The sequence below is a fragment of the Miniopterus natalensis genome, chromosome 2, assembly GCF_054644295.1.
Source record: "Miniopterus natalensis isolate mMinNat1 chromosome 2, mMinNat1.hap1, whole genome shotgun sequence".
Taxonomy (NCBI): domain Eukaryota; kingdom Metazoa; phylum Chordata; class Mammalia; order Chiroptera; family Miniopteridae; genus Miniopterus; species Miniopterus natalensis.
Window position 1 is genome coordinate 150,322,928 of NC_142082.1, and position 25,780 is coordinate 150,348,707.

The window sequence follows — 25,780 nt, forward strand, 5'->3', positions numbered from 1 at the left end:
GCTGAACAGTTAATCTTCAGTAGTCCTCAGCTTCTTATTTATCATTTATTTATGGATCAGTCTCATGGAGATTTGGGCATAAGAATTTTTCTCAACATATTTGAGGATTAATTTTTACTCCTATTTCTTTAGAAAAGACTGATTGATAATGTAGTTTAAAGATTCATATTAAGACGTTACTTGAATCTAATTGGTAATAAGTTTGAAATCACACTATAATCTCATGTGATGGAGGCATCACGGTCCAGTGGAAAGAGTAATGGGTTTGGAATCAGAACAACTGACTAATTGGGAAAGAAATATAAGTTCATTGTGCTTTTGTTTCTCCTCTGCTCAACTGAGGTACAAATTCTTATCTACAGAGTTCTTCTGATGATTGCATGAAAAAAGGTTTTTGAAAGATATAACAGAACCTAGTCCAAAGGCAATCAATAAGAGAAGAATTATTCTAATATAAAAAATGTAACTCAGTGTAAGATAAAGTAAGGAAAGCATGATAGGGTAAGTTCAAGTAGGTAGCGATGGCAAGCTTTCAACTTTTTATTTTTTATTCCTCAGAATACTTTAATGTTCTGTTTTAATAAAGTTTTAGTAAGGTTAAAATTCATAATGTAATTATTTTTTGTTAGCTAGTGTCTTTTAAATATTGGCTTTAATTAAATGTCTTGGCCTGTAAGTGTGCTATGAGAGTGCTGAGTGTTGAGCAGATCAAAAGGGAAGGATGCAAAGCCTGAATGAAGAATGAAGGTTGTTTAACTTGTCATGTTCAGGTATGCATGATTTGTAACAAGGATCAATTTTCTAAGAGCTTTCTTCAAAGCAAGCCGAAAATAGATATTTAGCAGAAAAAGTCAGAAATGCTCCTTTAAAAGAAAATAAGAAAATTAAAGCTCAGGAAGTTAATCTCAGAAAAAATAAAACCAGCATTGGTACAACTCAGCTATCAGAAGCTCTCTGCCATTATCCAGGGTGCCTTGTGGGCCACGTTCCTTTGCAAAAGCAGCCTCTAAATGCAGTGTATCAAATAGATTGCCCCATATGTGTTGCCTGTGCTCCATGACAGGATTTGTAATGGTCTCTTTCCTCACTAGATCAGTTCTAAGCACGTATACCTAAATGTCTGTACCTCCAATCCAGATTTACCTCCTAGTAATTACAATATAAATTCTCTACTCTGGTCAAGCCTGTCTTTTGGCATGTATTTAATTCATTCCAGCCTGTTCCTCTTTACACACATTTCTGTTCACTACTCATCTACCTAAGATAATATAAAATATAAAAGTTTCATTTCTGAGTTCTTCCATGACATATTTCAGCTTATTCCAGTCTATTCTAGTCTTCTCTTTTTTACCCTCCAACCCCATGGCACTTTCTGTCTGTTCCAGACTTTTGACAGGTGATTATCTTCTGACCAAAGAATTTAATATTTGTATCATGTATATAAACCTTTACTCTCTGAAGGCTGCATAGACCATTATCAGGGGTGGGGTCCAGTAATCTCATCAGAGCAAGATTCAGAGCAGAAATTCAACCTGCAAGTGTTGGGGGAGCAGAGAGCATCCCCAATGGGAGCAGGTGGCATCCTGCCCTAAAAGCTCAGTTTTTATAATCCTAGTATCTCCATCCTAGATATGATTAATGCACACATTGGCAATGCTACCTCCACCCAACTGGCTTTAAGTTTTGCTTATATAGTGCAGTGGGGACAATTGGTTCGCTGAAGTGATAATGACGATTTCTTTCTGAGTTTATCTGTACACATTTGCATATCAGAGAATGATGCTTGTTGAATTTGTATGTTGGACAAAAGTTATGAAAAGCAGATTTCTGTCTTTTCACCCACAGGCCTAAATGGTACTCTGCAGGAGTGAATCATTATTGGTTTTCAGTATCTGGTTAAAAGCTGGAGATAGCCCTGGCCCGTGTGGCCCTGTTGGCTGGGCGTCACCCCGTGCACTGGAAGGTCGCTGGTTTGATTCCTGGTCAGGGCGCCTGCCTGGGTTTCGGCTCAATCCCTGGTGGGGTGCATGCAGGAGGCAGCCAACTGATGTTTTACTCTTACATCGAAGTTTTTTTTTCTCTCTCTTCCCCCTTCCTCTCTCTCTAAAAGAAAATCAATAAAAATATGTATTTTTTTAAAAATTGGAGATACACATTGGAGGTGCCAGTATTACTAGTTGCTTGTGAATGAATTTTTAATGACAGCCTTGCCTGAGGATGTGAACGGATGATTGAAATTCACATAGCTCATAATAAATACCTTTTATGGATAGGCTAATATATGCAGGATAAGGCTGGAAAAGATAACACAGTTTTGTTCAGAGAGTTCACAGAGAGTCATAAGTTAATTCAGGACTTGTCTTCTACTAGCTTTGATGTATATTTATAAGGTCTTTTTTCTGTCATTAGTGGATGAAATAAAATGTTTTATTAAATTTTGATTGAACTCAGTGCTGGGCAAGGGTGATGGTGTTTGTTAGGGGGAGAGGAAAGCAGTTAGACTTTCAAGCTGTGCATCCTCAGTTTACTTAGAATTCAGTGTCTGTAAGATCTTTTTAATTTTTTTCCTAAGAGCATGTCTTAAAATAGCTCAGAGGATGATTTAGCCATCAAGTTCAAGAACTTGATGAGTCTGGAGTGTAGGGGAATGAGACACATTTTTACCATGAAGCATTTGTGAGCGATCTCAGTTTGCGGAGCTCTTTCTAGTGGAGTCCATTAGTAATTCCCCATAGAAATTCTATGCATTAGGCCTGGGCGTTTTCCATTCAGCAGAAGGAGAAACTGAAGTAGAGATGATAGTGGAGCATTTATCAGGTTAGTAACGCAGTTAGGAAGAAAGTTTCCAAATCATGTACTTTCCAGTCTGTTGCTTAGCTTCCTGAGTTCTACTTTCTCCCTTTCAAAATGTCCTATAAAATATCCATATGGGTTAAAAATAATTAGTCATAATTCTCCTTTCAGTTGCTATAGCAATGTTAGTTCCTTAATACATCCTGTGTTCCTTTCTGCCCCCTGAGTTAATTTTACATAAAACAGCTCAATTTTAGAAGTAAGGTCTTTTGAAAGTAGGTATCAAGTGTTATTACAGGGATGTTATGGTGTCCAGATGAGAGAATATCTATAAACTTATAGAGAGGCCATAGCCTTGTAACCATGTTAGAAGGTAAACTGCTCCTCCATGGGGGCCTCTTCCCCCCATGATCATTTGATTTGGAGAGCAATCAGTGGGAGTTCAGATTAAGAAATATGTAGAATAATATCCAGAATCCCTTTATTTTATAACCGTACACTAAAAAATAGGTTCAGAATCCCTGTATTCTCCCCCTTTTCCACACTTTATTGTCTTTTGAATCTTTGTTTTCTGATTGTGGTAAGGGGGGAAAAAGGAGTGTTAAAATAATTTTATTCAAAATGACTTCTAAAGTGCTAAAAAACAAAGATTATTCCTGTTGGCACTCAATGTAATTATAACGTGGTAAGTGATGGGTCATCTGGCCATTTTAGATAGTAAGCACCTTTTTTAGTCGATAGCTTTGTTCCTGTGTTAATATTTGAAGTAGAATTTATTTTAATCAAGTAAAATATTTCAGATGTTTATATGTTCAGAGATAATTTATTAATTTAAAACTTAGGTTAATAAATTAGTACATTTTTCTTCTTTAGGGAAAAATAGTTTAAATTTTGTTAAAAAACTATAACCAAAATCTTTGATGCTACTTATTAGCACGTGAGAAAAAGAAAATAACTGTACAAAGGCTTGTATTATCTCTCTCTGATATAATCATATACAATTAAATAGCTTAAGGAGTTCAACCTGTTGTGTTCATTCCATTTTATTGTATCAGTAAGGGTTCCCTCCATGAAGCAGAACTAGTAGGTGATATAAATTTGTTACAGGAATTTGACCTTATGCATATGTGTGAACTAGTTAGTCCTCAAATATCCCACAAGAGTCTCTATTATGGCCCACCCTAACCAGGATCATATAGGAAAAGGAATTCTGGAAATATAGTTCAGCCTACAACAACCTGACATGTGACAAAGCCACCACATGTGGTTTGAGTTTTAAATACTTCCTTTAGCCATTAGGGATTAAAAAAAAAAAAAAAAAAGTAAAATGCTGTAATCTGTCTCAAGCTTCTTGCAATTGATCCTTTAAAATGTGAATTTAAAAATCAACCATTAGCCCTATAAATAATACAAATTATAGTATGGCATAAACTTACCAAATAAATGTTGCCTCTTAAAAGTAATGATCAATAAACCATATATTCATATAAATCACATGTATACGCCCTGTTGTTTTTAAACACTATAATATAATGATTCAAGATCTTTGAAATCTGACAGTTGGAGGAGTTTGAACACTGGCTCTGTAAACTGCTAATGGAGCAAATTTAAGCTCATTTCCTCCTATACAAGATGAGGACCATCATACCCATCTCCTAGGATCGCTGGCAGGCTAGTTCAGATAATGTACGTAAAGCTCTTAGTTTCGTTCCCGGGGCTAGTAATTGCTCAGAATTATAGGTATAATTATTATTAACAGTAGAATGTTCATCATTATTTTATACACGTTTTCCTGCTTTTATATGGAGAACAGTGACGGACAGCTTTGACTCAGTTTTGGTCGCAGGGAATTCCCGGCTGCACCGTGCCAAGGCGCGCGTAGGCGCTGGGAGGCCTTTGGGCCACCTTACCGCCTTCTCAAGGCCGTGACTGGTAAGCCCCAGCGCTGAAGCGAGCCTTCCGCCCGCTCCGGGCTGATTTGTTTCGGCTCCAGGGGCAGCGAGGAAAGCGCCTGGCCCGCGCGCAGGCCGTGACGCCTCTGCCAGCCAGAAGGCGACTGCCCAGCACACACTCTTCTTGTCCTTGTCATTCCTGTGCGAAGCCATTTATTTATTTGCAGATGGTCAAGAGCACGAAACCAAATAATAAGCAAGTGCCATTAGGGGAAATGGATGAAACTGCCTTTTGTAAGACTGACTTTGCTTTACTCCCCAGCTGCAGAAATTGCCATTGCTTGTAGCAGGGAGTAACAAGAGCAAGAGAAATTGCCCTGGCTCTCCACTATGAAACAAGCAAAGGAGGCAATTTTTAATCTGCAGGGGGTGTGTCTCATCTGCCTGGTGAAGAAATATTGTGTTTGTGTGGTCTTTTAAGCCATTAGATAAAACTTAAATCCCTCTTCTTCCTGTCAACAGTATCCATTCCAGGAGTGCCTTCCTACTCTAGGGAAACAAGTCTAAAATTTGGTTAGGATGGAAATAGATTTAATAAAACATATCCTTACATTCAAGCGTTCTAAGACCATCGGGCTGTGCAGAAATGGTGATGAAGGGGAGAACTTTCTTTCTTACCTTCTCAGCGACTCTCATCAGGCATTCCTAAAGAAACACTTGAAAATATGGGATGACTTCAGTGGTATTTCCGGGGTGGTCGAAGTTATTAGAATTGGAATTGGAAGATCGAAGTTTGAGCTCCAGTTTTGCCTCCTTCTGTTTTTTAACCTGGTACTAATCATTTATGATCTTGGACTGCAGATTCCTCCATTTGTTCTGTTTACCACGTAGCATTCCTGGGAAGGTTAAATGATATGACAAAACCTTACACAAGTGCATACTGCCACGTCTGAGGAGACAGAAGTGGAAGTGCATGCTCTATGATCAAAATAACAATAGTTTAATCTTTAGTACTACACTAACAAGAAAAAAATAGAGCTAAAGAACTGGCATATGTCTTGAAGTAAATATTTTAATTTACTTCAAGACATATTGTTATTTGTTAAGTCAGCATTTATTGTCTATTGCTGATAGATAATGCTTTTTATTTTATGTGTCTGTATGTATCATATACGATGTGTATAATATTATTTATAATAATCATATGTTACTTTTAGTGACATTGCTTCAAATTTCAGGCCCTAGATGCCGAGAGAATGCTGAAAGAGTGTACGGTCGAGTGGCCGCTCTGCAGCTCTGCGCTCTGTTCAGTATGGGGCCGGTTTCTGACATATATTAGACCTTATGGTACAGGGAAGCTGGTACACATATAATTTCTGCAACTGCGGAACAATGCGGAACAATCCTGATTTACATGGATGTTCTGTGCTGCTTCCTACTGTTCAGTGTGCTTTTGCTTTTTTCACGTTGACTTGAGGCCTCTCCACCATTTGGAACTCCATGCTCGCCATGGTTCTGGTTTGTAGTCCTCCAAGTGTGTCTTGTTTTCAACCACTGGGTCCTGACTGCCTCCGCGTCCTTCAGTGTCTTCACTGTCTTTTAGGGGAGGTGTTTGCTGTGCTATTGAGAAGGTGGAAATAAAACATTCACCACTTATTACAAGGTGAGAATGAAAGAAGGTGGATTTAAAACTTAGCAGGCAGAGATTAACGTTAAATGTGGTTGTATAAGAATCACTTGGCGAGCCCCAGCGGGGTGCTTCAGTTGGTTGGAGTGTCATCCCACGCACCAAAAAGGTTGCAGGTTCAATTCCTGGCCAGGGCACATACCTGGGTTTCGGGTTTGGTCTCTGATCAGGGTGCGCAAGGGAGGCAACTGATCAATGTTTCTCTCTCACATTGATGTCTCTCTCTCTCTCCTTCTCTCTCTAAAAATCAATAAACGTATCATAGGGTGAGGATTGAAACAATAGAATCACTTGCAGATCTAGCAGATAAGGTCTTTGGTGTGCATAGATGAGTCAAGCTCTGTGTCTGGAGATAGAATTACAAAGGGTAGACCCAGTACGTGTTCCCCAGTAGCTCACAGTCTAGCATAGTAATTCATAAGCCTTGCTCTGCATCAATTGTACAGAGGCCCTTTAAAATACAGATGCCTGGTGTCCACCTACCGAAATTCTGATTGAATTATTCTGATCAAATTAATCTAAGGTGGGCTCTGGATAGAGCACATATTTTTAAAAGCTCCCCACATGATTTTAATGTTCAGCCAGATTTGAGAATCACAGTTCTTTTTTTAAAAAACACACACATATCTTTATTGATTTCAGAGAGAGGAAGGGAGATAGAAACATCAGTGATGAGAGAGTCATTGATGGGCTGCCTCCTGCACGCCCCCAACTGGGGATTGAGCCCACAACCCGGGCATGTGCCCTGACCAGGAATCGAACCCCGATCGCCTGGATCCTAGGTCGATGCTTAACTGCTGAGCTGTGCTGGCCAGGCAAGAATCACAGTTCTAATCTGTTCTAGTTTCAGTCTTTTATGTAGTGTCAAATCATAAAAGTCACAAAATCTCCTTTTCAACTCAGTGTCCCCATCTGTAAAACGTGGATGATATCATCAGCTCTTCATTCATTCATGTCATAAATAAACGTTTATAAAATTCATATTCTGTGCTTGACAGTATAATAGGGTCAGAGGGAGAGATGAGTCACAGTATCCACTGAAAGGGGTTTGCAGGAAGAAAACTTTAAAACTGCAGACCTGAACCACTTTTGACACCAACTCACTGTACACAGTAGACAGGAACTTTGTGCTAATTTATTAATGAAACCAGTACCTGCTCCTGATCAACTGAAAGCTTCTGGCCAACAATCACATGATTGTGCTGACAAGAATTCCTTTAATTTAATCTCCAGGTACACTCCCCTGTCTGGCAATCCCACTAAATGTCTTAGACTAGTCTATTTACGATGCCCCTCACAGAGACTAGTATTTCACACTTTCTCTTCTAAAACCTCCAACCCTACCCCACCCAACTTTCAGGTGTTGATGTGTCTTATCATTCTACAGAGAAAAACAGAAACAATTAAAGAAACACATTGTTTCCCAAGTACAGAATCAATCACTTTATCTGCAAACATGCCCATATATTTTGCCTTTCTTCTTATGATGGTGGTTCCTGCTCATTTCTAAGCGTAACAATTCTTCCTGTGCTCAAAATCCACCTGTGCTATGAGCTACAGAAGCTCTTCAACTGTCTCCATGCTCAACTGCATCATCAATTTACCCCTTTCTGCCAGGTCCTCCCCATCAACAAACCTGCATTTATAGCACCTACCTACACAAAATTAAACAAGAATATCCTGCTAAGAACCCACATTGTCCTCCATCTCTTCACTCCTCTACCCTGTGTAACTTTTTGAGCGTCTGTGTGATTTCTCTACTCCCTCACCTCCCGATTTTTCACCACATTCCAATTAGGCTATAATCCCCACCAATCTCTACAAAGGTCTTATCAAAGTCACAAGAGAAGTCGTCAAGTCTCTGTTTTCATCTATGTCAAATAGTATCTTCTGGAAACAGTGGCCACTTGTGGAAACATTCTCTTCTCTAACGCCACACTGTCTTGGCTCTTCTGCTGTTATCAGAGAAGAGTGTGCATGGTCTTTCTCCATTGCTAGTTGGAGTGGGGTTCTTGGGGTACCGCTGGAATAAGCATCTCCAGAGGCCCCCACACGAGGGTGAGATATGGAAGAAAGCTTTATTTCTGTGGAGTTACATCCCTTCGGGAAAGCTAGAAGCAGAGTCAGAGTCTGGAGTTTCCGTTCCATGTTGGAACTGGGTCTGGTATGGCATGCAAGAGCGTAAGGGGGTGAACTCCTTTGTTTAGGAGATTAAATACCTCAAATATTCCTGCACTTGCAGTGGCCACGCCCACTCTGGCCAATGCCCTGTTCCCAGGTGTGACTGACAGACAAGTGCCTTCCCTATTTCAGCCAGACTTCACTGGACATGGGTCTATTCTCCACCTTGTTCAGTCCCTTCCCCCAGCGATTTCTGGGGAATGGATTGGTGGCTTCCTAGGAGTGTTAAACTGCAGCTTCCTGGCAAAGCTGCCCAAATGATGTGCCCATTTGGCCTTCCCTTTGCTCTTAGGTTAATTATAACAGTATCATTGCTACATCACTAATGGCTCATTTTTGGTCTCCTTTGCCAATGTCTTTATATGTTGAGTGTCCCAGAGGAGACTCTCCTTTGATCTCTGAAGTCTCCCTTGTCATATCTCCTGGTTCCATGACTCTAAATACATCTGTTATTGGATAACCCCAAGTGCATATGTCCACATTTCTCATGTGGGTGCTCTCTTCCCACAAACCTGCTCACGTTTCTTCTTCAGACTTTCCCATCTCAATGAATGGAAATAATTGCCCCTGTCCTTCAACCCCAAAACTAAATGCCACCTTCAATTCTTTTATTCATTCTACCACATCAAATCCATTAGAAAGTTCTCTCGGCAATGTCTCCAAAATGTATTTCAGCCTGACTCTTTCATTATCACATGTGACCTCCTTTGTTCTAACCGCTCTCATCTCTGCCTGGACCATGTGCCAGCCTCCTACTGGCTTCATGGTGACCATCATTGTTCTCCTGTAATTTATTTTCCTGAGTTGTCAGAGTGATTTTTTATAAAAAAGTAAATTAGAGTATACTACCCACTTTAATGGCTTCCGTTGAAATTAGAACATAACTCATCTTTCAAACAAATCAACTGTAAAAAAGACAATTTTGAGAAAAATTAGTGAAATTTGCATGAACATTTGATGATATTAAGGGATATTGCACATTTTGGTTATGTGAAAGATTGTCTTTAATTTTAGTGACATACTTAGGGGTGAAATGATATGATTTCAGGTATTTTCTTTAAAATGCTATAACACCCCATATCCCCCCACCCCAAAGAAAAAATAAAAAATTAAAAGATGTGTGGCGAAATGATAATTGTTGATTCTGGTTACATGGAGGCTTGTTGTACTATGGTCTCATATATGCTTGACAATTTTCATCATATAAAGTTGAAAAAAGGCAACTGAAAAGTTTCCAGCTCTTTGCTATGGACCCTTATGGCTGAACATCTGTCTCCTTCTCTATTTCCCTTTCCCTTCTGTTTGCTGCAGTTCAGCGCACTGCCCGTCTTTCTCTTCCCGAGCACTTGGAGCCCGCGAGCCCTCTGGTCCCTCGGCCTGGCGCACTCTACAGGGCTCGCCTATTCAGGTCTTACTGCCCGGGAGGATTTCCCTAACATTCCTCCCCGCCACACACATACTCTATTTCTAAAAATCATGCTACTTTGTTTACATGTGTATTGTTAGTTTTCTTCTACTAGGATTCAAGCTCCAAGAGGGAAGATGTGGGGTCTAAAACAGCGCATGGTGAATACTTAATACTTGTAAATGAATGAAGTGGATGCTACTCTTTACACCATTTTAAAAATGAAGAAACTAAGATTATAAAATTATGTAATTTTACTAATGTCAAAAAAAGAGGCAGGACTGAGAGGTGAACTCAAGTTTTTTGCTTTTTTTGGGGGGGGAGCCTTTGAAGTTCTACTACATTATGTCCCAGTGGAATGGATTAAGTGGGGTCAGGGAGGGGGAGTCTGGGGAGCATAATCTCCCACTCACAAAATTGAAATAATTGCTTTTATAAGTATATGCTTTGGGAGACAATGCCATGGCTTTAATGAAATTCTCAAAAGAGTTCTTGAGACCCCCAAATTTTCATCTTATTTCTTTGGTTGCGACCAGGTGCAACTTACAATGTTAGATGCTCATCCCAATATGAGAAGTCTAAACTAAAGCATTGTTATCCAGCCCTGAAGACCCACGCTTGTGAACGTTTAACTCACTTACTTGGATTTAAAACTTTTTTTTTTTACAGGCTATTGGACGTCCCTATATGCCCCCCTACTGGTCTCTGGGATTTCAGCTAAGTCGATGGGGCTACAATAGCATAGATGTGCTGGAAAGAACGGTTGAACGTTTAAGACAGTATGACATTCCTCATGTAAGTGTAGCCCAAACGGTAGGAGGAGGGCTGATTGTAACGAAATAAGGGGTGGTGTTTAAACTGTAATGCATATGATAGTATATATTTGTGTGTTCCAGTCGTCTGTCCTTAAGCTCAGGGGACATATTCTAAGACCCCGGTGATGCCTGAAAGCGCAGACAGTACCAAACGCAATGTATACTATATTTTTTTGTGCAAGTACATAGCTTTTCATGGGAAGGAAGCACTAGGCAGCTTCTCTTTGGCATATCCAAACTGGCAGCATTACTACTCTTGCGCTTTGGGGCCATTAGTAAGTAAAATAAGGGTTACTGCCACCGAAGCACTGTGAAAGGAGAACAGTCAATGTGATAACCCAGCTGGCTACTAAGTGACTGACAGGCGGGGACATGTGCAGCTTGAACATGCTGGACAAAGAGATGATGCAGATCCCACAAAGGAGGGAGATTCTTCATGCCGCTCAGAAAGGCGGGAATTTCAAACCTATGCAGCTTCAAGAGTCATTTTGTTGGGTATTTGTGCGCCCTCAATTCATTGACTGTTGCCAGTCTTGTACCATAAGTTTTATCTTTTTTGTAACCCCATAAAAAAAGCCTAGTGGCACTTTAAGATCAATTTTCTTTGTTCAAAGCTTAGTTTGGATTTACCCATTCTTTCAAACCAGTTAAACCTGAAAAGGAGTGAAAATTAAATGAGTTATCAGCTGTTTAAAGTGTGTATACATTTTTTGGGACACCGTATATTTACATTTCAAATTATATACAGTCAGCTGATTAGGTACTTATGAGTCTTTGGCAATATCTGCTTGCCCCCGATGTTTGATGGCCGTTTCCTACAGGACGTTCAGTATGGTGATATTGACTACATGGAACGGCAGCTGGACTTCACCTACGACAAAGTGAACTTTGCTGGTCTGCCCGAGTACATTAAGAAACTGAAGAATGATGGAATGCGTTATGTCATTATTTTGGTAAATATTTTTTAAGATCAAACATACAATATTTAAATTCATTTTTTCTAATAATTTCTAAAAATATATACTACAATTAATTTAGTAAAAAGAATTTCCAGCACTAAAGTATTTTGAGGAACAAAATTTTATTTAATATAGGATGATAAGTATTATATTTTATTAAAAGATAATAAATTATAGGCAAGTTTTCTATTATGTAGTGCTACAAAAATGCCATAGACAAGTAATAAAGGAATTCAGTAACAATTCTTAAAACTGCAGTGTTCTTTCTTTAAAAAAAAATTGACTTATAAATAGAAGGAAAAATATGGTTTTCCACAGGTCACATGATTTGTCAAGATTTGAAGACTTGGCCATAAAAATTCTAAACAAAGGCTAATATAGTTATTGAATAAATTCAATGAACTTAGATTGAAAGAATATTTTCTCCATGTTGGGGACATTATTTTTAATTTAATACATTTATAATATAAGAAGAAGTTATCTTCATAACTACTTCTAGGAGTGTTGAATGTTACTAAAATTTGGTTTATAATGAAGTGTTTGTCTCACTATAGATGAGATTCTAAATTTTATAAAATAATTTTTCTATCTGTTATCTTAATGTAATGGTAAAAATGTCACTGTTATGATTCCTATATGACTTAATGGTGCTAGAGGTTTACGAACAGAGTTTCTTTAAAAAGATGGTTTATTATAAATAAAAATATATATATTCATTATCCAACTAAGATAATTTAGCAGGAGTGTATGAAGAAAAAATTTTAAATATAAATATATTATGATAGTAAGATGTTTAGCAAGGGAAACAGACTTAGAGTAGGGTCAATAAATATTTTTGGAAAATTGGAATATAGAGTCATAGATATTTCTCTTCTTTATTCCTTTTATGACTTGACTTTTTAAGAGGGACAGTGACTTTAAGAATTTGCCAACTACACTGCTTCATTTTGTGGGAGAAAAACTTGTGCCCCCTTAAAATTAAATGGCTTAACCAGGTTTTTTGTAGAATCCAAATTTCTTGATTTTTCCATCCAGGCTTTTTTGTTTATTTGTTTGTTTGTTTGTTTTACAATTTCACAGCCTTATCTCATATATAAAGCAACAATTAAAAAAATAGGAAAGGTTGTTTGCCAAAATAACATGAGTATTATATTTATATACTTACGTAACTTTTCAAGTATAGAAAATTAGAGATTTTTGTTAGAAGCAACTGATTACATTATTAAATTGACATTGCTTGGGTCCACATTTTGCAGCACCAAAAAATGAATGAAAATAGTTCTTAAATGTGTAACCATACTTAATACCTGGGAACATCTTAATGTATACAATATAAAATGTATTGTGTATATGAATAATATTTATATTTCAAAATCTTTTGGAAAATTTATACTTAAATATCAATTATCAGACTATTACCAATTACAGTGTTCTTGGAAATTTGCAGGATCCCTTTTTGACAAAAGATGAACCACAGGGTACTTATAAGCCCTATGAACTTGGACAGGAATTGGGAATTTGGGTCAATAACTCTGATGGAGTCACACCAGCTGTTGGCAAGGTAAGCACCTTGAAGAATAGATGAATACCTCCTTCTATACTGAGTATTTGACTTTAAAAATCTTAATTCATATGGCCTCAGTGAACTATATCACCTGAGTTTAGTTTAAAAAATTATGTTCAGCTTCTGAAGCTGCGTACTTGAAGCATTGGCCTAGAAATTGTAGTTTTTTAAGAAATTATTTAAGTGACATAGAAATTCAAAGGATATACTAATATACACTGTAACATTCTGAAAATGCACAGTTTAATAAGTATGACAAAATTATAATGTTGATCGAGATTATATTGGAAAATTAAGTTTATATAGATTGAGGAATGACACACAAAGTATTTTTTAAATAAAAGGAATTTTCTCACTATTTTCTTTTACACAATGGAAATATCTTTAATGCTTTTGCTAATGATCAAAGTAGTACAATATTGTAAAAATATGTAATACTGACTTATAAAAAGTATAAAGTGACAGTTATTCTTTCCCCAAAATACACAGTTTATCATTTCAGTGTCTATTCCTCCAGATTTTAAATACATGTAGCTATATTTTTGCATAAATGGGAAATAACAGAATATAACATCTAAAGCTTTTTAAAAACTGTAACAACATTGTATGTATATTTCCATGTTAATACATATGAAACTATCTTATCTTTTTAAATAATTGTGTGATATTCCACTTTCTTATGTGAGAAAATTAGTTTAACTAATTCCTGATGAACATTTTCTTGTTTCTCATATCTTAATATTATAAGCAATGCTGCAGTAAACATATAAATACATAATGTTTTATATTATTGTCTCCTGTTCATATACTTTTTAAAATTTTTATTTATTGGTTTGAGAGAGAGAGAGAGGAAGAGAGAGAGTGAGGGAGATAGATAGATGATAGTGAAACATTAATTTGTTGTTATTTATGCATTCATTGGTTGATTCTTGTATGTACCCTGACTGGGGATCAAACCTGCAACCTTGGGGCATCAGGATGATGCTCCAGCCAGGGCCATATATGTTTTTTAAATGTAATTATTGCATTTACATTCCAATTTGAAGCTACTTGACATTTATACAACATTGAGTCATGCCATCTGCAAGCATTCTGTGTCTCTCAATATATCTAATTTTGAATACTTCATGAACATTCTGTGGTTTTCATTAAATTATTTTAATGTCTCTTGATGACGCCATACATATATTAAAGTTTTGTTGGTATTTTAAATGTAATTTTTATGTTTTCTAATTTTTATATTTGTATTGATATAGATTTATGTGTGGAGAGAAATGGCTAAAATATAAAAGAACAATAAAAATATGACTTCATGCACAATTTCATGGATTGAGAGCATGGGACAGGGATGTTGGATTCTATTTCCATTCTGCTACAAAATTGTTATGTACTTTTACTATGCACTTGGTTACGTTACATAATCACTGATTCTCAAATTTTATTTCTATGACTTAAAATGCAAAATAAGGCCCCACTATAGCTATTTCTACACCATATTAGGTGAGTTATTATTATTTAGTTTGACTTGTCCACTTTAGGCCTGGCCTCCAGGAGATTCAGTATATCCGGACTACACCAACCCCAAAACAGAAGAATGGTGGATACAGATGTGTATGGAATTTAAAAACATCCTTGATTATGATGGCATCTGGATTGTAAGTCTAAATTTATTATTTAAAAAAAATTTTCCCCTGGTCAAAAAGTAAAATGTCACTTCTTTTTCTCACTTTCTAGAAAGCTGAAGAAAGTCACAATTTTTCCCTCCTGTTTCTTGATAGCCTCTGCCTTAATTGCTCTACTGGCCACTGGAGGGGAAAGCCACCCCCTGTAACAGCGGCAGCATCTTGCCTGCTTTATTGATCTGTGCTTCATTTACTCGGATGACGCTGCTTTGTGCGTGCATTACTGTTTATACCTACTCAGTGCAGGGCACAGGGAAGGCAACGGCTAGGGAAATAGGCCGACAAACAGGCTCTCGTGTAGCCGTGACAAAGCAAGCACTGGATACAATGGGTGCATAGATGAAAGACATGAAACTCAGGTCAGTTGGACTCAAGCCTGGGAAGTTCAGACTTAGCCCATAGAGGTGATGGTTAAGATGAGGGCTGGCCAATGAATCGGAGTTTGTTAAGTGAAGCCGGGTGTGGGTGTGGGTGGAAGTGTTGCAGGTAGTGGGAACAGCACGTGCAAGAGTGCAGAGGAGAGAGACCTTAGTGTGGTGCTGACTTAGTACTATTGGGACAATTGCAAGTTGCATGCATGATAGGCCTCACTCTGCCAGGGAAACACTTGCAAACAGAATTAGGTGACCAGAAGGTTGAGTGAGGGTTAGCCAGCTTCCACTATTGAACAGAGGGACATTTTCTCTTACATACAGCAAAATGTGTTGTTTCTGTTTTCTCATGCTCTCCTTCCCACCTGGCCTCATTTCTACACGTTCAAACTCTATCTGATCAACATGCAGTCTCCATATCAATTTCTCCATGAAGCCTTCACTGTTACTCTTACTTGAAGGAATTCTTCCTTTCTCTTCAAGGAACACTGATTTATTGACAACTTACTCTATGTCAGGAGGCATTGAGGATACACTTAGAAAAATTCTTGCCTTCAAGGAGCTGACATTTTCATGGAAGATACAGACAATAAATAAAATAAATAAGTAAAATATAGAGTATGCTGGGTAATAGTAATTATTAAAGACAAAAATTAATCTGGGAAGTGGGTGTCTTAGTTGATTCAGGCTATTTAGTCTATTCACACTGATTAGTTTATAAACAACATAAATTTATTTCTCACAATTCTGGAGGCAGGAAGTCTGACATCAGGATGCTAGCGTGGTTGGGTAAGGGCTCTCTTCCAGGTTGCAGACTTCTTGTTGTATGCTCACATGGGGGAAAAACCTAGGGAGCTCTGTGGTGTCTCTTTTATAAAAAGCATGAATCCTATTCAGGGAGGCCTTCACCCATAGTCACCTCCCAAAGGCCCCACCTCCTAGTACCATCACCTTTGGGTGTTTTGAGGTCTACATGTGAATTTGGGGGGAGGGGAGGGGACAGACACAAACATTCAGACCATAGCAGTGGGGTAGGAAATTTGGCAACTGAACAAGTTTGGAGTTTAAGTAGAGTGGTCAGGGAAGACTATAATTGATAACAAAGACCAGAGGCTGAGCTCTGGGAAGAGCATTGAGGCAAGAGAACAACATGTACAAAAGCCCCGAGCAGAACACAAAGGCCCTGAGCAGAATATGCTTGGCATTTTCCAGGAATAGCAAGGAGGCCGGTGTGGCCAGAGCAGAGTAGTCAGGAGGACAGTCAGAGAGCACAAGGTCAGAGGGATATTGAATCATTATTACAAAGGGCATCGTGGACCAACTGTAAGGTCTTCAGGTTTTACTCGGAGTGAGATGGAAAAATCCTGGAGGTTTTTGAGCACAGGTTTTCCAAGGATCATTGTACGACTATAGGAAGGCTGAAAACAGTGTGAAAGCAGAGATGAATCCAGATGTTATGGAGCTTTGTAAAATTTTGGCAGCTTTCTTTTAGAAAAAGTATTAAAAATTACAAATAGAATTATAGGTATAAAATTATGAAGGAGTCATGCAAAAAAGGATCATGAAACTTAAGTTTCTTTAGCTTCCAAATAAATCTACCTCTGGGCCCATGTGGAAGAGAGAGACCAGTTAAGAAGCTATTGCGACAATCCACTCAGGAGACAAGGGTAGCGTAGCCTGGCAATGCAGTGAATAAGACATGGTCAGATTATATATATATTTTGAAGATAGAGTTGACAGGATTGATTGACAGATTGGATGTGAGCTACAAGGAAAAAATTAAGAATAATTTGTGTCTACAACCATTGGAAGATTGGAATTACCTTTCACAGAACAGAAATTGTGTACCTATTTCTGTTCTGTGACATTTATATATTTGTGAAACTTGCTAATAGCCAGTATATATTCTCTGAGACCAGGGTCACTGTCTTGTTTAATGCTATGCCTCACAGAACTCCTAGCTTACCATCTCACCCATTTAGATACTCAAAATATGTGTGTCGAATGAAAGATGATCTTTATGTGCTCTGCTTCCCTGATGGAAAGTAAAAAAACTGTGCCCATTATTACTCATTGAGTTTCTATTTTTATGTAAGGATATGAATGAACCATCCAATTTTCAAAATGGCCAACATCCAGGATGTGAAGAGAATCATCTAAACTACCCACCATATGTGCCTGGTAAGTACACCAAAAGTATCAAATGATTTTGAGACATTTTTATATTTCATGGGGAAAAGTCTCTTTAATGCCATCAGTTTGTCTTAGGAAAGTACATGTTTCCTTTTATAGCTCACCAATCTAGGAATAATCCAGGAAATTTAGAAAACATGCATATGTACTTATTGCACTCTTTCGGTGGGAAGGCCTTGGAATGTTTGTGAGTTCTGTGCTCTCCTTTCTAAGAAGGATCCAACGACTCCCTTCCTTGGCTATCCTTATAAGCAGGCAGGGAGCTAGATGTGTCGATGTGGTGTCACAGCTGATTCTTAGATGACAGAGTTCTTCCCTTTGGCTACAAGGCGTTTGCAATTTATAATTTCCACAGTTTTTGTTATCTCTATAATTATTTACATACCATTGAAAATACTATGACATGTAAAAGTTGTGACGATTTGAGTAGAGTTTTGCAGTCAGATGAGAGGCATATCCCTGACTGCAGACTTCTAGTTTGAGGAATTATAGCACTTCATTTACATTTCCTTTGAAATTACAGCCATTTGCAAATACAGTGATTCAGTTCCCAGTGAAACGGAACAAAAGGGGAAAGCAGAAACTGAAATAAAAATCTACTTCCAAGAGCTGGTAATCCCTAAAGTCCCATTCACGTTCCTTGAATTTGTGAGATACTGACCTCTCTCCACGTATGTTACTTGCTCCGCCCAAGAAATGGTGTTCATAAATTCTCCCTTCTCTCATTGTTCAGTGAAATATCTAAATGAAAATATCAAGTAGGAAGCAAGATGTATAAATTTGGAGAAAAGCAACCTGGTCTTGAGATTAAAACAAAACAAACCTGGGGATTATATTCATAAAAATGGTGTTGAAACCCACAGGGATGGATGAATCAATGTACTGAGAATGTCAGAGAGTAAAAGATGAGCTTGACAAATGGGCCCTCCAACCCTGAGCCCTGAGGAGACCCATACTGCAACATTGACGCTTTGGATAGAAATAAAAACTCAGCTAAGAAAACCAAATGGAAGCAACTGGATAGGGACATGGAAAGGCAGGAAGGAGGGATGCCTTGTGTCCCAAATGAGGAGACTAAGGCATAGTAAAACCAGACGACATGGTCAGTTCTGTCAGATGGTGTCAAAAAGTTAAACGAGATGAGTGCAGAACGTGTCCAGAATTCCGCAATACGGAGATTGGCAATATCAGCAATCTTCGTTTCAGTGGGGTAGTGGGAATAGATACCAAAGTCCGAGTGAAAGGGAGATGGGGAGGTAGAGACAGGTGTAAACAAATCTTTAGCAGGTTTGGCTCTGAAAGGAGTAGGCAAATGAAGCTGTCACTGAGAAGACTGTGAGTAGACAGCGATGTTTTTTAACTGTCTTTGTTTTTTACAAAATGAGTGATACTAGGGAGCGTTTGTTTGCTGTCAGGAATGAGCCAGTAGACTGGACAAAGTGGCTAATGCAAAAGAAGGAACTGGTAACTCAAGGATGGATGTCAGCCAGGAGCGAGCCGGGAGAGCACTCACTGGGCAGGGAGGGAGCTTTGGAAGGAAAGCGGCGCTCTGATGCCGGGGCAGGGCCTGGCGGAGACGGAGATGCCGGGCTAGCTGCTGGGAGCTGAAGAGCTTGCCCCTGGGAGGGCTTCCATTTTAAAGATTTGTTCCTCAGTGGAAGTGACAGGGAAAGTGGGGTTGAATTTGGGGAGTAGGACGATTTAAGAGACAGAAGGTCTGCCACGGTCATATCAGACAATTGCAAAATGAATTTACGGTAGAAGCAACGACAGTGTTGAGGATTCATCTGTGGTTGGCTCTCTTGAAGCAAAAGATTAGGAGTAGACAGAATGAAAAGGTCGGGGGCTCAGTAGGATCTCACACAGTAATTCCGGTAGCAAGGCCCCTGTGTCCCATCCTGCCTAGTGGTAGGGAAGCACTCCCCCTGCAACCCCCCCTTGCTGAATGCAACTCGCTGGAGGCCAGGGGCAACCACAACTGGCACCCTGGCTCCAAATCCTAGCTCGATCCCTTTCTTGGCTGCTGAACCTTCTTTTGGCTGTCCAATGGGGATATGAAGTCAACATTTGCAAGTTGAGAATTTAAACCATTCTATATAAAGCAGGTAAATGACTTATAACAGGTGTACAAAAAAATAGGCACTATGGTTTCTATTACAAACAACTTGGGAGGGTTTAAATTTAACTCCAAGTGCTTTGCCAAAGCAATTAATAAAGGGGGTGATTATTATAACGATGTTTCATCATCTTTATTGCTTCAGGATATGAAGCCAGAATTAGCTAAGACAGGCCTCATTTTCACCCTGGCTGGAGTCATTCTTTCACGTCTGATGGCCTAATGCTTAGCTACCTTATATCTCACTATGTGGAACTTGTTTTTAAAAAAGGAAAGAGTATGAATCAGAGAAAAAAGTGACTATTAATACCAACTTGGGGCATGAAAGATAGAAACAAGACCAGTTAAGCTCTCAGATGCATTCTTTCTAAAATAGATTATTGTAAAAAGCATTGAAGAATCTGCTTGTAGTCTGGGTGAGTGTTACCAGGGAACTGAGCTAAAGACTAAAATCTGACGCAGCTTCAGATGAATATTCTTATTCCCTGTGCTATTTTTAACCAATATTAAATTTTTTCCTCATTTCTCTTTTACAATTTAGCAATCCAAGGCAGCAATTTTCAACCTGTGTGCTGCAAGAATTGTTAAAACATGCAGTACCTGACTATTTAGTCAGGGGCACTGACCTCTTTTCCCTTACATTGTCAAATAAAAAAAAAAATAACAACAGCCAACACAACAATAGCTCTCTACTGTGAATGAGTCAAAATTGTCAGGTCAGCAAAAAATATATATTTTTTGGTGTGCTGCAGAATTTTAGTAATTAGTTTTATGTGTTCCATGAGATGAGAAAAATTGAAAATCGCTGATCTAAGGTTTTACCACATTGTGTAGTCTCTTTGATTTGTAACTGTTTCTGATTGTATAAAGTTAGGAGTTTGAGATAATTAGGAGTTATACTCTGGTTAAAGTACAGGAGTTCATAATAACCACTGCATTCCAGTGGCTAATTATCTACATTTGTTATATTTTTTTCTTTGTGGCCAAGCAGGCTGGCTTTAGCATGACCTAGTTAGTGCTTAAAATGTTCTTTGAGAAGTCAAAGAATATGAGGCGGCTGCTGCCTTCATCTACAGAGAGTGAGAAAATTATTACAAAATATCTAGATTCCTGTCTATTTTGCATGTACTATAAATAGCTTTAACTTGAGCTGAGCTATGAGTTAAATTTAAGCCATAAGTGATGGCCAAGGTAAGGTGCCTCAGTTGTATTTTACATTTTGAAAAATCATTGAAAGTTCCTTTAGACTTATTCTCCAATGCATATATTTAGAAATTAAACATCAAGAGGCTCTACATCTTTTTAGAAACACATTCTTTTCAAAATAATAACAACTTGGGAGAAAAGTTTATGGTAGATTACAAAAATGCTTTAAGTGGACATGATTGTCTTGCCTCCACCCCCCTTTCCAGGGAAACCAAATCCTTTTGGTATTTAAGATCTTATATGTCTTCAATATATCAGAAAGACAGCTTTGAAATGATATTAAATGATATTAAAATCTCAATTTTGAAGGTCTAAGAGAGAGGCAAACATTTCAAGGCAGCGGAATCTGGATTAGAATTAGATTTCTTTGTGTATTAGACTCTTTCCATCCTTGCTGCTGTGTGAACAAAAGGCATTTTAAAAGTCATAAAAGCTAAAATTAATGATTCCAGGAGAAAAAGCAAGAAACTCCAGAAGAATAAGGGTAGGACAACTCACAGAATGGATCCTACAAAGCAACCCCATTAAAGTCACTGCCCACAGGGCTGTCTCTGAGTAGACCTGTTTTAAGTCAAGCCTCTGTGATACATGCTGTATATGTTCCGAGAGGTGTGGTTTGACTTTGAGAATCTCTGAATCTATGCACAACAGGGATGGGAGGATCAGAAGATGTTGAAATGCGGGCACTCTTGTGCAAGTATTAAGAATACCTCCAGGGCTCATGTTCCCAGCAGCACCAATGTTGGAGGTATATCATCTACGTGCAAACATTCCCTTTAACCCCTTCCACTGCCAGGGTCAGAGTAGGGCTTAGAAAGAGAAATCTTTGACCAGGTGTTGCAACTTTTGCTTCAGTGCTGCATGAGGGAACCCTACATGGCTTTCAGCATATAGCACACCCTTTTCACTCTGCTCTTTTATCAGCCTTCCCCACATTGCAGGTCTGTACACCCATACTTCTTTGGAGAGCTATTATGAATATATGATAAGAAATATTTCCATTTTACAGGACCTTGTGTTTTAGTAGGATACTATTAGTGTGATTAAGATCACAGGATATGATTTAGCCATGAATAATCAAATCCACACCTAATGTACTTATCCCAGGTGTTAACACAGTGAGAGAGTTAGGGAGTAGAGAATTATGAAGAGTAGCCAGATCTCAACTTCAAAAACATCAGAAGTTGGGGAGACTGAAAATATACAAAGAAATAATAAAATATTAGGCAATAGGGTTAAGTACCAGAGGAACTAGAACATCTTTGTATGATTAGTGAACTATTTTAAAATAAATTGTACTGAATGCAAAGTTACTTTTTTTGCTTGAGATGAGTGCTTCCCAACTCAGAGAAATGGCAACCACAAGTTACCTCTCAATTACTCTATAATTGGTACTATCCTATTAGTAGAAATACTTAGAACTCTTGCTAGGTGGATTAGTTTTCTACTGAAGCCGTAACACATTATCACAAATTTAGTGGCTGAAAAATAATTTTTTATCCTACAGTTCTGTACGTTAGAAATCTGACACGTGACTCACTGGGTTAAAAATCAAGATGTTGGCCCTAGCCAGTTTGACTCAGCAGTTGGAGCCTTGGCCCATGGACTGAAGGGTCCTGGGTGTGATTCTGGCCAAGGGCACTTACCTCAGTTGCAGGCTCAGTCTCTGGCCCCAACCAATCGAAGTGTCTCTCTCACATTGATGCTTCCTGCTCTCTCCTCTCTCTCTCTCTCTCTGTCTCCTCCCCCCCCCCCCCCCGCTTTTACTCTCTCTGCAAAGCAATAGAAACAATATCCTCAGGTGACGATTAAAAAAAAGAAAATCAATATGTTGGCAGAGCTGTGTTCCTTTCTGGAAGCTCTAAGGGAGAGTGCCTTTATGTTTCCTTTCCAGCTTCCAGACGCTTCCCACATTCCTTGGCTCATGGCCCCTTTCCTCCACATTCAAAGCCAGCAGTGTTGTATCTGCCTTTAACTCTTCTTCCACCGTGACATCTTTCTGAACACAACTGGCAAAGGTTTTTGCCTTTTAAGGATCCAGTTATTAGATTGGACTCACTGACATAATTCAAACTACTCTTCCTATCTCAAGGTCCTTAATTTTAATCACATCTGTAAAGTCTCTTTTGACATGTAGGTAACATATTCACAGGTTCTGAGGATTAGGATATGCTTCTGGGGACCATTATTCTACCTACCACTTCATGATCCCATTTTTTATTACTATCTAGTCTTCTTTTGCTAATATTTAGATTCAGTTGATTTTCTCATTACTTTGGTACCGAATTGTGCACAAACCTTTTCTCAACCAAATTAATACATTTCTTGGAGTTGTACATTTTCACGGCCTCTCATCATTTTTTCCCTCCTACGCCTGATGAGTTTCTTACTTGTCATAAAACCCCATCTTAATGTAAATTGTGGCTATACCAGAAGTATTGTATTACTTTATTTCCTTTCAAACAAAAAAAATATGTTTCTCAGCTCCCATCTCAACCTTCTCAGGTGGAAAAATCTTTCTCAGTCATTACTAGAGCACACTTCTCTCTACTTTCTGAGTCATGGAAAGATCCTAATGGTCTTAGTCAGAGAAACACTATTTGAGGAAGACCTTTTAGTCTTTGGGTTCTGCTGAGATGCAAGTCCAGTTGTCCAAGCCCAATGTTTGCCTCAAGCCTGGTCCTTTTGTTGTTTCCGTGCATGCACGTGGGGATCTTTGCAGACCTTGGGAACCTTGGATCTTGCAGATCCAGAAAACCTCCTGCAGTGCTCCACATCCTTTCAAATGTCTTCTCTAGGGAAGAGAAGAGCACCAAATCTCTGTCCCTTTCCTAGTGCTTTTAAAATTAGTGCCTCCTAATATGCAAACACCTCTTTCTTTTACCCCTTCACATACTTTCCTTAAAAACAAAAGAAATACATTTCTGGAGGCAAACCTTAGGAATAAATTTGCTGAGAACTAATGCCTTTCAGAAAGCCTTCAGAAACACCTGTTGAAATCAGAGACATCTTGAAACAACGGGGAGATAGATATTGCTAGAATGAAACAGAAGTTAATACCTTGATCAGCCACTCCTCCATGCTGCACTCTACTTGTTTTTACAGATCTCTCTCATTCCAAAGCTCATCTGATTGTTCTTCAGCTAGATGTGCACAGCAGCTTCACCCCAAGCTGCAGTAAATGCCTTGAGATTAGGCTCCATAATTTTAAGCTAGACAAATAAACATAAAATCCTAGTAGGAAGGTTGAAAGGACTTAAAAGATCCACATTGTACAAGGAGAACATGTAAAATAGGAAATACCTTTATTTCATATGCAGTACTAACAATTAGTAGTACTATTTATTATTAATATAAATATTAGTAATATTGTTTATTATTGATAATATAATTAAAATGTTAAGACTAATATAAAAGACATTATTTATAGAATTTCATTTAATTCTCAGAACATAACAATGAAATAAGAATTACTACTAATTTTAAAATCTGTTAAACACCTCCTTTGTGTCACACAATATTCTAAGGTTTGGTAATAACCTTAGAACAATGAAATAAAGAACAAGTATTTTATAAAGCATATTAAAAAGTTAGTATTCCCATCTTCCAGATGAAGAAACTAAGGCTCAGAATAGTGAGGTACATTCCTGAAAGTCATGGGGTTAGTAAATGGCAGTGTCAGGATTTGAGCCCAGGTCTATTTAATTCCAGCTCTGGTCTCTTAGAACCGTGAAAACTTGCACATCAGTAAATTTCTATGTAGAGGCCCAAGCTGAGCAGGACTGTCACATAGTAGAAAACATTTAGGTTTGGAGCTGGCCCTAGGAGCTGAGCTTTCATCTTTGGGGTTTGTTTGACAGAATTCAGTGCAAGCTGTCAGACAGGTGCATACAACCATGTCAGTCTTGCTCATTTCTATAATCTCTGTCAGTTGGAAAACCTCTTAAATTCATTATCCTGTTACTCAAATAATACAGAATATAAAGCAGGACAAAAAGGCAAATCCTTTTCTTTCTTTCTTTCTTTTTCTTTTTTTCTTTTCTTTTCTTTTTTTTTTTTTGCATTATAGTCACCGCTGTTAAATACATATGCCATATAGCCCAAGGAATAGCAAAAAAGAAATTTCAGTAGACGGCAAACTTTTCCCCAAGCTTAACTAAAATGATAAGGGTTGCTACATTAAGAACACACACAGCTTCTTACAAGTGCTTTGGAAAGTCTGTCCTTGGAGAGTATATTTTTTAGTAACCTTTTTGAGTTCTCCTACGTTTTAAATTTTAGACTTTATTTGGCAAGTTTTTCTTTATTGATGTAATTCAAATATGCTTCAGAGAGAGTATTTTTCTGTGTGTCAGTTGGTATGATATAAAAAGACAGAGCCTTGGCCGGGTGACTTCGTTTGGTTGGAGTGTCACCCCACACACCAAAAGGTTGCGGGTTCGATCCCCTGTCGGGGCATTACAGAACGCGACCGATCGATGTTTCTCACACTGATGTCTGTCTGTCTGTCTCTGTCTCTCTCTCTCTCTCCCGCCTCCCTTCATTCTCTTCCTCCTTATCTCTAGAATCAATACTATATATAGTTTAGCGGGTGCCCGTAGGGTTCTTGGTACTATTCTTGATTATTTACATCTCTTTCCCCTCTGTTATCAGTTATACAACATGAATAAGTTCTAGAGATCTGCTAGGGCCGCTAGTTAATAATACTGTATTGTGCACTTAAAAATTTTGTAAGAGAGTAATCTTATGTTGTGTTCTTGACACCAAAAAAAAAAAAAAAAAAAAAGGACATGAGGAAATTTTTGGAGCTGATGGGTGTGTTTGACTGTGGTGATGCTTTCATGGGCGGCTGCATATGTTCAAAGTCATCAAACGGTATACATTAAATATGTGCAGTTTTGTGTATATCAATTATA

General features: G+C 38.3%; 1 protein-coding gene across 1 annotated transcript in view; it reads left to right on the top strand.

Annotated features, from left to right (window-relative positions):
* The window catches only part of LOC107528362 (sucrase-isomaltase, intestinal-like), an 85,910-nt gene that overhangs the window by 38,252 nt on the left and 21,878 nt on the right, over nt 1–25,780 (top strand). Inside the window, exons 8-12 of the mRNA XM_016201439.2 lie at nt 10,628–10,753; nt 11,595–11,726; nt 13,180–13,293; nt 14,835–14,951; nt 17,446–17,530. Coding sequence (XP_016056925.2) covers nt 10,628–10,753; nt 11,595–11,726; nt 13,180–13,293; nt 14,835–14,951; nt 17,446–17,530 — 574 coding nt within the window. The remainder of the gene's footprint in view (nt 1–10,627; nt 10,754–11,594; nt 11,727–13,179; nt 13,294–14,834; nt 14,952–17,445; nt 17,531–25,780) is intronic.